At 45.3% G+C, this 14,656-nt stretch overlaps 1 protein-coding gene across 1 annotated transcript; it reads right to left on the bottom strand.

The window, feature by feature from the left end:
* Positions 1 to 10,102: 10,102 nt before the first annotated feature.
* Positions 10,103 to 11,342, bottom strand: LOC119318934. Its single transcript, XM_037593484.1, has one exon. It carries the CDS (start codon positions 11,255 to 11,257, stop codon positions 10,280 to 10,282), a length of 978 nt encoding a protein of 325 aa, XP_037449381.1. The 5' UTR covers positions 11,258 to 11,342; the 3' UTR covers positions 10,103 to 10,279.
* Positions 11,343 to 14,656: the final 3,314 nt, after the last annotated feature.

Genomic DNA, 14,656 nt, shown 5'->3' with positions numbered 1-14,656 from the left:
TGACTCTCTCTCGACCATCTATCTCATTCGTCCGGAGTCCTCAAGACATCTCAGGAGATTCGTCTGTGTTTGAATTAATTCGAGGTTGTCACCTCATTCAAATATTTCAATTGTACCGGTGCATCATCCATCTCGTCAACATCCCTTTTCCAACGGTGTTTTCTCTTCAGTGGGCCCTAACCCACAGGTCTTTTCCCAGGATCTTACCTGACTCTTCTAATTTCCCCGGAGTTATTCTCAATTCTTTTCAGAGTGTGACGTAAGTATGGATTTCATCAGTCTCATGCCTTCTCCAAGATCGCTTTCAAATTCTTTTCATTGTTGGCTCAACATCTTCGCTTGTCATTCTCCCGAAGTATCTTAGTAATTTCGATGGTGTTTCTCGTCGTCATTTGAAGACCGAAGAAGAGTTCCTCTTAAATCTTGTCCGTTCTCTCGAAGATTCGCGGTTCTAGCTTCTTGTCATCCTCTTGAATTATTTCAGTTTGTCAGATATTCTTTCTTACCCATCCGGAGTATTTCAGGAGTTGATTTCTGTTTCTTTTCACCGGAGGCCATCATTCCAGTTATCGTTCTCTACTTATCCCGGTGCTCCGTTCAAGTGTTTTTCTTTTAGTCAGCTCATGATCTCCTTGTCCTTTTGCATCTAAATCCCCTCAATCATATTTGTTCTTCTAAGTCTTCCCGGTGATTCAGTCTCTTTTATCAGTCATTTTCGAATTCTTACGGTGGTTCGTCCAAGATTCTTTTTCCTTGATTATCATTTTAATTCATTCATTCTTTCCAATCTTACCGGTGGCTCATGAAGACTTTCTCAAGTTTTGTGCTATGTTCCCCCTTAATCCTTTTTCAACGAGAATAAGTAGTATGCAAATTCCATCTTGTCATCAATTTAATTTGATGAAGGATAAGCATACAATAAATCTTATTCTTATTTCATCCAAGTGAGTAATCCCTTCCTTCGGAGTTTGTTCTCGATGAATAAATTCTAGTTCCAAGTGTTTTCATCTTTTCTTTTCCGGAGTTCAATTTTCCTCAGCCATTTCGTCGGAACCTCCATCTAAATCATCGCAAGGCTCATCTTATTCTTTCATCCTTCATTCTATCTCATCATCCTTTTGTTACCGGAGTTCTTCATGGTGGTTCTTCATGATTTAATTCATTCGTCAAGAGTTCATCAAGATTTTGTTGGTGGAGTTCAAGTATCTTTTCTTATCGCGTCTCGAAGTGCAATTGATTCTCCGTATTCTTTTGAAGTGGAGTTTTGCATTTCTTCGTTCCTCTAAGCGATCCAATCATTTCCGTTTGCGGCTGGTTATCACCTCATAATTTCTGAGATGCTATCCATAAGTCCGCAACAAGCTTATTCTTTCGTTGTTGATTTTCTCAACAACTCTATTCAATCCTTCCTTCTAAGTTCTTTTCATTCCATTCTTCAATTCTTCCGGAGGCATTGCATTGTTCATCTCCTCAAGTGCTATCCCGTCTTCTGAAGTTCTTGTTCTATTTCCTTCCATTTTCAGCAGGAGTGCTGCCTAAATCCTTTCAGTCTTATTCGTTTCTTATCTTGTTCTAACCGGAGTGGTTTCATAGTCTATCTGATTCCGTGAGCTTTCGATTCTCGTCATTCTCATCGTTCCTCTCTTTTCCTCGAGTGCTCTCGATTCTTTACCTCTTCTCTTGAATTCTTGTTTCACCTCATCCCTTTTCCCTTCCGTCTCGGTCCTAAGATCTCGGGACGAGATCTCTTGTTAGTGGAGGAGTGTTGTAACGCCCCGGATCCAATGCGCCAGGTGTCTGCCAGTCATTCGCCTTCATTGCCATGTCATTTGCTTGCGTTGCATTTTATCATGTCATCATGTGCATTTCATTTTGCATACGTGTTCGTCTCATGCATCCGAACATTTTCCCCGCTGTCCGTTTTGCAATCCGGCGCTTCTATGTCATCCGGCGTCCCCTTCTTGCCTCTCTTCGTGTGCGGGTATTAAACTTTCTCGGAATGGTCCGAGGCTTGCCAAGTGGCCTTGGTATAGCACCGGTAGACCGCCTGTCAAGTTTCGTGCCATTTGGAGGTCGTTTGGTACTCCAACGGTTAACCGGGTAACCGTAAAGCCCCCTTTCTCTTTGCAGCCCAACACCCTTCCAAAGTGGCCCAAAAGCCAGCAAACTCCCCTCCATGCTCTCGGTCGTTCGATCACGATCGCGTGGCCGAAAACCACTCCTCATTTGGACTCTCATAGCTCCCTCTAGCTATAAAAACGTCCTCCCTCTTCATTTTCGCGGATGTTTTCCCCCGAAACCCTAGCCCCGCTCCTCTCCACCGCCGGACACGTCCGGATCCGCCCGGACATGTCCGCCCCGCTCCCCCCAGCCAACCCACGCCCGCCACCTGTCCCTCCCCGTCCCACGCGCCGCCGCGGCCCGCCAGGCCCGCCGCGGGCCCACGCGAGCCCGCGCGCGCGCCGCCGCCGCCTGGCCCGCCCGGCCCCGCGCCCCGTCGCCTTGCTCGCCGGCGTTCCGCACGCCGCCGGCCCGCGCCGCCCGCCGCCGTCCAGCGCCCGGCCGCGCCTCCCCGCGCCCCTCGCCGAGCTCCGTCCCTGCGCCCCGTCCCGGATCGCCCCGTCCAGCTTTTTCCCCGAGGTGAAATTCTGCAAAGTCCCAGATCTGCAGTAATTTTCATGCCATGTTCGTTGCATCGTATCTCTGGGCATGTAGCTCCGTTTCGTGCGTGTAATATGTCAAATTGTTCGCCTCGACGAGTTCATCATTTCATTCCATTGCATCATATTCATTTGAGCTCATCTTGATGCTTGAATCATCGTTGTAAGAGTGCTTCATAATGTTTTCTCCTGTCCGTTAACAGAACGAGCTCTTTTGTCATTTTTGCCATGATTGATGTGTGCATCCTATGAGGTTGATGTCTACATGTGCTTTGAACTATACCATGCCATATTTAAAGGGGTGTATGCCATGTATTTTTCTGATCAATGTGGTGACTAGCACAAGCATGCAAACTAGGCATCGTGATGTTGCTGATTCTAGTCCCTGTTCTGCTGTTATTTTGATGCCATGTAAACTTGATGCTACAGAGAGATCCATGCATATTTTGAGATACTTCAGTAAGGGTGTTTTGAATATATGGTTATTGTATATCCATTCATGCCCTTGGTTGCAATTATGGAGTAGTGTAGCATGTCATTTTCGTGCTCTACGTTTGCTTCAAAATGTTTCCTGGCAGATTGTTTACATGTTATTCAATTTTGCCAAGGTTGCTATAGTTGATCCTTGCATGCTATGACCTTGTTCTTGACTTGGTTTGTTTCACAAACATGTCTTCTTGATGATTCTATGCTTATCTTGTCATGCAATGTCTTGTGGTGAGTGAATCGAGCTTGTTAAGTAGGGTACATGATGTTGCTGTTTTGCTAGGCTGAATCTGTTATTTCGTGATGCTATATGAACATGTTGCTACTAATCATTCTATGCATAATCTGGAGATGATCACTAAATATGTTTTGATCCACATGTCTTTCTCTATCCATCCATGCCCCTGGTTTCATTTATAGGTTGTTGTAGCTTGTTGTAATCTTGCTCTAAAGTTGCTTCATAATGTTGTTGTTAGCCTGTTAACATTAAGTTCAGTTGTTGCCATGTGTTTTCCTAGTGATCCATGCACCCTATGAACTTGCTATTGCCATGCTTAGCTTCACAAATATGTGTTATTACTATTGGGTGTCTTGACATGCCATTTATTGCTCTGTAGTGAGTTGCACAAGCTCATTTACATGCCTTCATAATTCTGTTTCTGCCATGTATGAATCTGTATAATAACTTGCTATGTTTACGTGGGTGCCATCATATTTTCTGATCCTTTTTGGCTTATGGTCAGTAAGGGACTTTTGATCTATGCATTTAGTAGATTCATGCCATGCCTTTGTTTGCCATTATAAGTTCCTGTAACATTTTGGTTGATAGCTCTAAATATTGCATCGTGATGTTATTTTCTGCAAAGTCTGAAATTATTATAACTTGCAATCTTACCATGTGTGTTTGAGCATGTTCTAGTGATTTCTGGAGATAGCTCAGTGTTCATGTTTTGTTATGCTTTACCTGTACATCATGCCCATGCCTTTTGTTTTCTTGTTGAGGTCCTGTAGCATATTGTTTTGGTGCTTGCAATATGTCTAGTTGCTGTTTTGGACAGCTTGTCCTTTAAACTTGTTTCATGTGTGTGTTGAACCGTTGCTTCGTTTTGAGTGTGCTCTATATGAAACTTGCTTAGAATTGCATGTAGCTTCATATTATCATGTTGCATCCTTGTTTTGAGGTGTTTGCTTGATGTTTGTATGCATTTTACATCAATGACATGTTTAACTTGTGTTGCTCATATCTTCTATGCCGTAGCTCCGAACTAAATGAACTTTATATGTAACTTGACTAGAGCTCGTGTAGATCATCTTTGTGCATCTTAACTTGCTGTTTAACAACTTGAACATAAGGTTTTTTCAGATCTGGACCAACTTCGAAATATGCATATGAGGACTTACCGGAATGGTTATATGTTGTTCCCGGCCTCATTTAAACTTGCCTTGATGTGTTGCTCTTGTTTGCATAATCTCTTGCCATGAGTAGCTTCATGTAGTCTTGTCTTGCATCATGCTTGTTGTGCATCATGCCTTGTGCATGTGTGGTGTGTTTACTATGTTGTGTGCTTCTTCTCGATAGTTCCCGTTTCGTTGCGATCATGAGGACTCGTTCGTCTACGCTTGGTTCGTCTTCGTGGCTTCATCAGTTCGTCTTCTTCATGGACTCGTTCTTCTTCCTAACGGGATTTCAGGCAAGATGACCGCTACCCTGGATCTCACTACTATCATTGCTATGCTAGTTGCTTCGTTCTATCGCTATGCTGCGCTACCTATTACTTGTTTATCAAGCCTCCCATATTGCCATGAACCTCTAACCTTTGACACCTTTCCTAAGCAAACTGTTGTTTGGCTATGTCACCGCTTTGCTCAGACCCTCTTATAGTGTTGCTAGTTGCAGGTGAAGTTGAAGATTTCTCCATGGTGGACAGGATTTTGGTTGGGATATCACAATATCTCTTATATTATTAATGCATCTATATACTTGGTAAAGGGTGGAAGACTCGGCCTTTTGCCTGGTGTTTTGTTCCACTCTTGCCGCCCTAGTTTCTGTCATACCGGTGTTATGTTCCCGGATTTTGCGTTCCTTACGCGGTCGGGTGATTTATGGGACCCCCTTGACAGTTCGCTTTGAATAAAACTCCTCCAGCAAGGCCCAACCTTGATTTTACCATTTGCCTCACCTAGCTCTTTTTCCCTTGGGAGTCGCGCTCTCAAGGGTCATCTTTATTTTATCCCCCCCCCGGACCAGTGCTCATTGTGAGTGTTGGTCCAACCTGTCAACCGCCGGTGGCCACCAGGGGCAACTCTGGGCTGGCCTACCGGAAGTTTGGACAATCCGGTGTGCCCTGAGAACGAGATATGTGCAGCTCCTATCGGGATTTGTCGGCACAGCGGGAGGCTTTGCTGGTCTTGTTTTACCATTGTCGAAATATCTTGTAAACCGGGATTCCGAGTCTGATCGGTCTTCCTGGGAGAAGGTCTATTCCTTCGTTGATCGCGAGAGCTTGTCATGGGCTAAGTTGGGACACCCCTGCAGGGTATAATCTTTCGAAAGCCGTGCCTGCGGTTATTGGCAGATGGGAATTTGTTAATGTCCGGTTGTAGATAACTTGACACCAGATCCGAATTAAAACGCATCAACCGCGTGTGTGGCCGTGATGGTCTCTTTTCGGCGGAGTCCGGGAAGTGAACACGGTTTTGGGTTATGTTTGATGTAAGTACGAGTTCAGGATCACTTCTTGATCATTACTAGTTGATGACCGTTCCTTTGCTTCTCTTCTCGCTCTTATTTGCATATGTTAGCCACCATATCATGCTTAGTCACTGCTGCTGCCTCACCACTCTACCCCTTCCTTTCCCTTTAAGCTTTGCTAGTCTTGATACCCATGGTAATGGGATTGCTGAGTCCTCGTGGCTCACAGATTACTACAACAACAGGTGCAGGTGCAGGTTCTGCGATGATCATGACGCGAGAGCGATGTTTGCTTGTATTGGAGTTCTTCTTCTGCTTCTTCGATCAGGGGATAGGTTCCAGGTCGGCAGCCTGGGCTAGCAGGGTGGATGTCGTTTGAGTTTCTGTTTGTGTTTCATCTGTAGTCGGATGATGCTCTCATGTATTGTGATGTTGTATTCGTGTGGCATTGTTTGCCTCTTGTATGTATCCCCATATATTATGTAATGTTAATGTAATGATATCCACCTTGCAAAAGCGTTTCAATATGCGGGTCTATCCTTGGTGGGACCTTCGAGTTCCTTTTGGATAGGGTCGCATATTGGGCGTGACACCTTACTTGCGCGCCAAGCTTGGAGGCTCCTGCAGGATCCAGGGCGCTAAGTGCTCGTATCCTAAAAGCCAGGTACTTTCCAGATTGCAATATGTTGGATGCCGTCTTGGGTGCAGGTCTGTCCCAGGTCTGGCGCTCCATTCTGGAGGGGAGAGATGTTCTGTCGCAGGGCCTCATCAAGCTTATTGGGTCGGGAACACATACCAACATATGGCAACAAAATTGTCTTCCGAGGGACTACAAGCTACGACCAATTTGTGCGAGGTCGGCCACTCCACCAATACTAGTCTCTGAGTTAATCGATTCCACTACCAGATCATGGAACAAGCATGTGATAATGGATCATTTTATTGCCCCGATGTCGAAGTTATTCTGAACATACCATTGAGCACACGAGTTCATGAAGACTTTTGGGCATGGCATTACGATAAGAGGGGAGTCTTTTCGGTGCGTTCGGCTTATCGAATGATATCTGCAGTTAAGGCACAGAGGAAGGACTGGCTTGATCATCGACCGGGGCACTCCAACATTTCAGCAGACAAAAGCTCTTGGTCGCAGCTCTGGAAAGTGCGGGTTCCTTCCAAGATCAGGGTTTTTGTTTGGAGGCTAGCATACACATCAATCCCTACGGGGCTAGTCCGTCACGAGAGAAACATGGCGGACACACCGGCTTGTTCAATCTGTGGAGCCGTGGAAGATACCTGGCGGCACTCATTACTGAGTTGCCGCATGGCTAGATGTGTCTGGGCATTGGGGGACGAGGAGCTCCTGGAGCATGTAATCTAAAATCAAAATGTCGACGCAAGGCTATGGTTGTTCTGGCTGTTTGAATCGACCTCCCAATAGGATTTAACGCGAGTTCTTGTTATAATGTGGGCTATTTGGTGGGCTCGCAGAAAGGCAATCCATGACAATGAGTTTCAAAGTCCATTGTCAACCATGAACTTCATAAGGCGTTTTTTGGAGGAGCTGGACATTGTCGAAGCACAAAAATCACGATCAACACCAGCACCGGCGGCTCCCAGAGCGCGGGCATGGCTACCACCCGATGGAGAAGCAGCGAAGCTAAACTGTGATGGCGCCATATCAACTCTGGGCGACAAGGGAGCGGCAGCCGTGGTGTGTCGAGACAGGACTGGCAAGTTTCTTGGCGCTTCAGCTTTAGTTCTCGAGGGTTTGACTGACCCGGCGAGCTTGGAGGCACATGCGTGCAGTGAGGCACTTGCCCTTGCTAATGATCTGAACCTGCAGGACCTGCTGATTGCATCAGACTGTTTAGAAGTGATCTCCAACATAAATCAACATGCAATACCAGTGTACTCTTCAGTTCTGCAGGAGATTCAAGTTACTAGGAACTTTTTCAATTCAGTTAACTTTCGTTTTGAACGTAGAGAACATAATTTCGAGGCCCACTCGGTTGCTAAAGGAGCTGCGTCTCTGCCGGTGGGCCGCCACGTGTGGCTAGGGATCCTCCCTGATATTGCTTGTATTCCGGAGGTGTTGAACTTTGAATAAAATCCCTAGTTACTTTAAAAAAAACATCACTCAAGACCACAATAGGTCCATCTCCTTTATTTTTGCGAGGCATCATATTTGTGTTGCCGCTTATCCTTCTTCTCACCCTCGCCGGCGATGGCCTCGGTGTTCACACAAAACAACAAAAAACGTGTGTTGAATATGGTTAATCCTAAGGCGTCTCTCTCTCCCTCTCTCTCCTCTCTCTCTCCCTCTCTCTCCCCCCTCTCTCTCTCTCTTTCTCTCTCTCGCTCGCTCGCTTTCTCTCACTCTCGCGATGAGAAATCTGTTGTTTTCCCTTGCGACATTTTTCAGAGGTATGCACGTGTAGTTATCAATATTTTCTTTTCCGTATATGGTTATAGTGGGGTATTTATTTGCAATCCGGATCGCCGCCGGTATGAAAAACGGATCTTGCGCTATAAATTATAAGTTTTTCTTCCATAACAATATTTTAAAATACTTAACAGGTAAAATTAACATCATATTTAGATTTCACACATTTTTCTAATAAAATTTCATGTATAATATGTTAAAATCGAAGTTACGGTTTAAAAGATACAGGTAATTTAGAAAATCATTTGGTTTGACTCAAATATATTCTAAAATAATATTTAAAAATACATAACAGGTAAAAATAATCTCATATTCATATTGTACATATTTTCTAATCAAATTTCATATATAACATGTTCAAATCGGAGTTACGGTTTAAAAGATATGGATGATTGTAAAAAGCATTTGTTTGACTTAAATATGATCCGTGGATGAATTACCTAAAACATCAGGATTTTTTTCGAAAACTGTAAAATAACGGTTCGGGTGTGACTTAAATCCGGACGGCGGGTTGATTTCAAAAAAAGATAGGAACTTCTATGTAAAATATGAAAATAACGCTTCGTTTTAACTTAAAACGGGACTGCGGGTTGAATTCTCTGAAATAGAGGGACTTCTCTGAAAAAATGCTATGACGGACGAAAGAAGAGTAAATAGCATAAAACTACTACTTTACAGGCTAGGGTTTTAAAAAACTACCGATTTTTAATTTTTCTCAGATAAATACCAAATGGGTGGTCGGCTGTTTCAAAAAACCCAAATCTTCGAGTACTTTACGATTAATCGTGATTATGACAGTTCGGGCCCGCACCTAAACAAATCGTCTGTTTGACTGTTTGTTTGACTGTTAACTGATATATGGGACCCACATGTCAATGTCTCTCCCTCATATATTTTCTACAAATAGCAATCGGTCCCTGCAAAATTTTTAGAAAGCAATCGGGCCCCTGAACAAATTTGGAAAAATCAATCGGGTCCTCGCGTGGCTGTGCTTCGGATCGAGAGCTAGCCGGCCAGCAGCCATGGCCCCGCCGCGGAGCTCCCGTCTGTCGTCCTCGAGGAAGTCTCAGGGAAGATGAGAGGAGAAGAGGAGGAGAGGAGGCACACGGCAGCAGGTAATAGCGGCGGCGGCAACGACATCAAGTAGCTACAACGGCGGCAAGGAGTAGCAGGAAGCAGTGGCGGTGGTAAGGAGCAGCAGAAGCTAGCTGCAAGGAGCAGCAGAAGGTAGATAGAAGCAGCGGCAAGGGCGTTGGCACGAGCAACACATAGCAGCGGGAAGGAGCAGCGGCCGCCATGGCACCCATGCTTCAGATCGAGTAGCACCAGTGCATGCCCACCTCCTACTGCAGCGTGCCACCGCGCGTGTCTTCGCCTCCGACCACAGCTTCCGCGCTGCCCTGCTCGCCTGCTCGTCACATCGCCGGAGTGGGTGGCTCCGTGCTCGAGTGAGAGAGATCAGAGGAGAGGGAGAGAAGAAAGAGATGAGGAAGGGGATACATTGACATGTGGGCCCTATGTGTCAGGTAACAGTCAAACAAACGGTCAAACAGACGTTTGTTTAGGTGCGGGTCTGAACTGTGATAATCACGATTAATCATAAAGCACTCGATGATTTAAGTTTTTTGAAACAGCCGACCACTCATTTGGTAGTTATCTGAGAAAAATTAAAAACCGGCAGTTTTTTGGAACTCTAGCCTGTAAAGTAGTAGTTTTATGCTATTTACTCACGAAAGAAACCCAATTTGCTTTATTATTAGATAAAGATAAAGATTAGGTAGAGATAGAGATAGAGAGGTAGAGATTAGGTAAAGATAAAGATTAGGGAAAGATATGTAACAAGCTACACTGCCTACAAGCGAAGCCCGACAAGTTACATTATATAGTAGTATAGGTGCATTCCGAAAGAAAAACATATACTGTACTATAGCAGAACAATCTGGCTTGCCCGACAAGCGGAAATTACATGGCAACCAATCGGGATGACAAGTAGAATGATCAAGCGGTTGCTTCTTCCGTGGACAACTTGGCGTATCCAGTAGCCCCCAACTGGTTCTCGCTGTTCTCTTTGCGCTCGTAGTAGAACGCGGTCATGGCGCAGACGGCGAACAACTGCACGAGTGCCATCAGAGCCGCGTACACAAAACCCAGGAGCAGCCCAAGCGCGACGCTATGATCACCCGCGCATGTCCTTGCGAGCGTGTGCACCGGCGATAAGACGGCGGCCAGGGCACCGGTAACGGCGACGTACAGCACGACCTGCCTCCTCTTCCCCTTGGCCAGCCTCCACGCCTTGCCTAGCGCCGCCGCGCCGTGGCAGCCGGGCTCGGCCACCGCCACGACGATGCTGAAAGAGCACAGGAAAGAGAAGTACACGAGGAAGACGGTGGCCGCAGCGAGGATTAGAATTGACGCCAGGAGGAGCACCGCGAAGTACTGCTTCAGCATGACCATGAGGACGCCGAGAAGCGCGCCCACGAACGCCAGAAGCACGGTGCAGACGATCTCCAGGACGTAGACGAAGGCGAGCGTGATCAGAGGGCCCTTGAGCTGCGCCTTGGCTTTCCCCAGGAGCGCGCCCAAGCCCAAGGTAGCGTGCTGCTCCTCGCCGGAGTACGTCGAGACGGCGGCGAAGAGGAGGACGATCCGGACGGCCGAGCTGACGACGACAGCGAGCAGGAGGTACCCCGCGCCCACGAGCAGGAGCGCCTTGGTGTCATCCTGGATCTCCTGCACGAGCTTGGCAAAGTCCGGGCTGCCGGGGTCGGTGCTGTTCAGCGCCTTGGCGTCGAGCTGGATCTCGTCGGCGAGGGGCTGGACGGCGAGGTCGCCGCCGAGGAGGAGCAGCGCGGTGGAGGCGATGATGATGGCGTAGACCGCCAAGAAGAGCCTCCGGTTGCGGGTCGGGAGCAGGAGGCCTTCCTTTAGGAAGTTGAAGAATGAAGGTCCCGTGCTTTGAGTCGATTTGGTTGCCATATGGCTAATTGGCTATGGCCTATGGGCTATGGGTCGATAAAGCTGTAAATGACGGCGATGATGCTGCTGAGACCTGAGAGAAGAGAGACGCACAGATACAGATGATATATCAACGAGTGGCGGCGACTGGGTCAAGGAAGGCAGGGGATTATTATTGGATAGTTAACGCGTGGAAACTATTGTATAGCGACTAATTAGTAATGAATGGACGAGAACTGAGCATGGCAGGGCGTGAGAGTTTGCAGCCAGTTCATCAGGGTTCAAGTCTCGGCTTGAGCATTTGGTGCTCACAGACTTTTCTCTATAAAAAAATGCCAACAGGCTAGTCTAGCCCGGATTGGTCTAGTTTAGGAGAACTGAGCGAGTTGGCAAGGTGCTGGAGTTCGCAGCCAGCCCATCAAGGTTCAGGTCTTAGTTTAAGCATTTGATGCTCACGGAGCTTTCTTCTATAAAAAATGCCAGCAGGCTAATCTAGCCCGGATTGGGCTCATTTTTTAGTAATGAATGAACAGGAGTAGGAGACTTTGATAGCTTGGTGTGACAGAGTCAATTGCCACGAAGGTGGGCATCTGAACTGTTCAACGCGGGGTGTGATGATGTGACTACTTTTCAAAATCTTTTGTCTTTTGTGGTGTCTAAGAGCAAATCCGGTAGAATCGTCAAAACAAATATCCTCTATAACGTGTATACTCTGCGCAAGGTTTTTAGTTTCGGAAACCAAATAATTTCGGACCTCACTAAAATATGCGAAATTTTCAGAAACTATTTCGGATTTTGAGATTTCAAATTTCACTTCATTTTAATGAATTCTAACATAATTTTATTTTATTTTAAAAATAGTTTGAATCTGCCTCGAAATTTCAGGGTCAAAAATGGTTTGGACGCCACTGAAATATGTGAAATTTGGGAAATTTCACCGAAATTTCGTTGAAATTTTTAACCCTTTGTGCGTACTCTAAAATGGTAATTTTGGAGGCCGCCAGTTCTTTTTTTCTCATTTTTCCTTTCTTGTGTGCATATTTTCAGAATTTCTATGTGTAAATAGGAGGCATTAAAACACTGACTAAAACTAGATCAACACTCAAACAAAATTAGAAATAGATAACCATATATGTTGGACCAATATCTTTTGCTTTATACACCCTTTGTAAACACAAGTCTCTAGCTAAAACGTCTTATATTTGTTTACAAAGAGAGTACATATGGTTATGTGGTATTCTAGCCCAAATGTGATGGTTATGTGTAATTTACTCATGTTTGGTTCGATGGCAGGTTGGGGGTTAGGTCATATAAACATTCTGAATGTACTCCCTTCTCAAGCCAGCTCGATCATTGAATCAAGGACATGAGGCCATACTTTTGTTAATTCCGATCTGATGGCGTAATTGTCCTTCTCTCCTCACTAGGAACTTGCTCAAATCAACCCTAGTGTTTTTTCATATATAAAAAATCAACATTGTCAAACAACCATTTGCTTCGTTCAAATTAAAACACAACTCGTTCCATCCATACATTTTATATTTTTGCCCCTTAAACTAAGAAAGGACCATATATATTTAGATAGGATGCCCGATGGGATAAATCTTCACCAGCATCTTCATCTTAACGAGATCTTCCAAACCAGATCAATGTTGACTTATTTTATAACTTGACTTAACTTTATGAACTCAATTATTTCATAGGATAGTCGATTTGGGAATCCCTTTGTATTATCGAGGGCGGATTGGGTCAATAAGTATGTTTCACCCTATAAATTATTAGTATTGAGATAGTTTACGTGGATAGACATACATGGCTTGCACAATTGATCATGTGGGTGTAATGTGGCCGTTGGAACAACCATGGCGTGCCGCGCGCCAGGCACAACTCGTTTAGCCATGTGTCAGGCCAGGCCGATGGTGGGCCAGACACACTTGCTAGTGGGCCATCACGCCAGGAATGACCCAGTTGGCCAGGTTTCATTGTGTCCAAGTTTGAGGGAGAGTCTATGCCGAGAGCAACTAATTAACGAGCGCTTCTTCGGAAGTCTCGCAACAATCAGCGCCACTTGGCGCGCTCTCAGCGATTCCTCACGTGTCGCGCTTTGGGCGCTCCCTCCGGATTTTATTTTTTTTTTAATTTTTTTGCACGCGTTTTCGGCTTTTTAAATGGTTTTTTCTGGGGTTTTTTGATGTTTTGGTTTTCCACCGGTCTTCCCTAGCTTTCCGACCAAACAAATTCAAAAAAAAATTCCGAAAAAAATACGCTTTCTTTTTTTTTCCTTTCGCGAGAGGCACGGTTTTGTTTCCGCGAGAGGCACGGTTGTGCTTTCACGAGAGGCACGGCCGTGCCTCCTGAAAACGGGAAAAAACGTGTTTTCTGTTTTTTTTTTCGTTCGCAAGAGGCACGGCTTGACTTCCGCGAGAGGCACGGTTGTGCTTTCGCAAGAGTCACGCCCGTGCCTCTTGGAAACGGAAAAAAAGTATGTTTTCTGGTTTTTTTTCTTTCGCGAGAGGCACGGTTTTGCTTCCGCGAGAGGCACGGTTGTGCTTCCGCGAAAGTCACGGCCGTGCCTCCTCGGAAACGAAAAAAACGTGTGTTTTTTTTCTTTCGCGAGAGGCACAGTTTTGCTTCCGCGAGAGGCATGGTTGTGATTTCGTCAGAGGCACGGGTGTGCCTCTTTCGGAAAGGGAAAAACCCATGCTCCCGGTTCGGTTTTTTTCTGAAAAAAAAGTTCGTCAAAACCTATCAACATGGGATCTAGTTTTGAAGATCTCGACGCGAGGAATCCAACGACGAAAGCGGTTCGAGATTTTGACGCACGGTTTAAGAGATAAAACGTTTTGAATTAACGGATCTACGGAAAAAGGAAAAACTCTCAGGTTGCGACAAGTGGCGCACATGCAGCGCGCCACTTGTCGTGCGCCACTTGTCGCAACCTGGGGAATTAGATTGATCTTCGCAACGAGTACTCCTTAACTAGTGATTTCGGCCTATGCTTCACTTATAGCGAGACCAAAGAAGGTCTCGCTGAAGCAGCGCCCTCCCAGTCCCAGCCACAAATAATGGGCCGACCCAACTTTCAGGTTAGTCCCTTGCTTTTGTATGTTTTGCATTCTTTGTTTTTTTTCTTACTTTTTTTATTACTTGAATATATATTCAATACATGTATTCAAAATGTTAATTTACTTCCAAAATTATAACTGAGAATTTGGGGGAAGTTAACATAATATAATGTTTTTGTTAGAATAACTTAAGACCATGTTGGTAGCTTTCAAAAAACGTTTTCTGACATTTACAAAATTTCATGCGTTTGACAAACATGTACATGCATTTTTTTAAATGTTTATGCAATGTAAAAGATGTTCATGTAACAAAAAAATGTTAAACATGTATAGAAAGGTGTTTCGGATGTATAAG

This window comes from Triticum dicoccoides, chromosome 1B, assembly GCF_002162155.2.
Source record: "Triticum dicoccoides isolate Atlit2015 ecotype Zavitan chromosome 1B, WEW_v2.0, whole genome shotgun sequence".
NCBI classification, from domain to species: domain Eukaryota; kingdom Viridiplantae; phylum Streptophyta; class Magnoliopsida; order Poales; family Poaceae; genus Triticum; species Triticum dicoccoides.
The sequence above is the reverse complement of the archived record's forward strand: the minus strand, read 5'-3'. Positions and strand labels throughout refer to the sequence as shown.

Coding starts and splice junctions, on each gene's coding strand:
- LOC119318934 (XM_037593484.1), bottom strand. CDS start 11,257: ATGGCAACCAAATCGACTCAAAGCACGGGACCTTCATTCTTCAACTTC.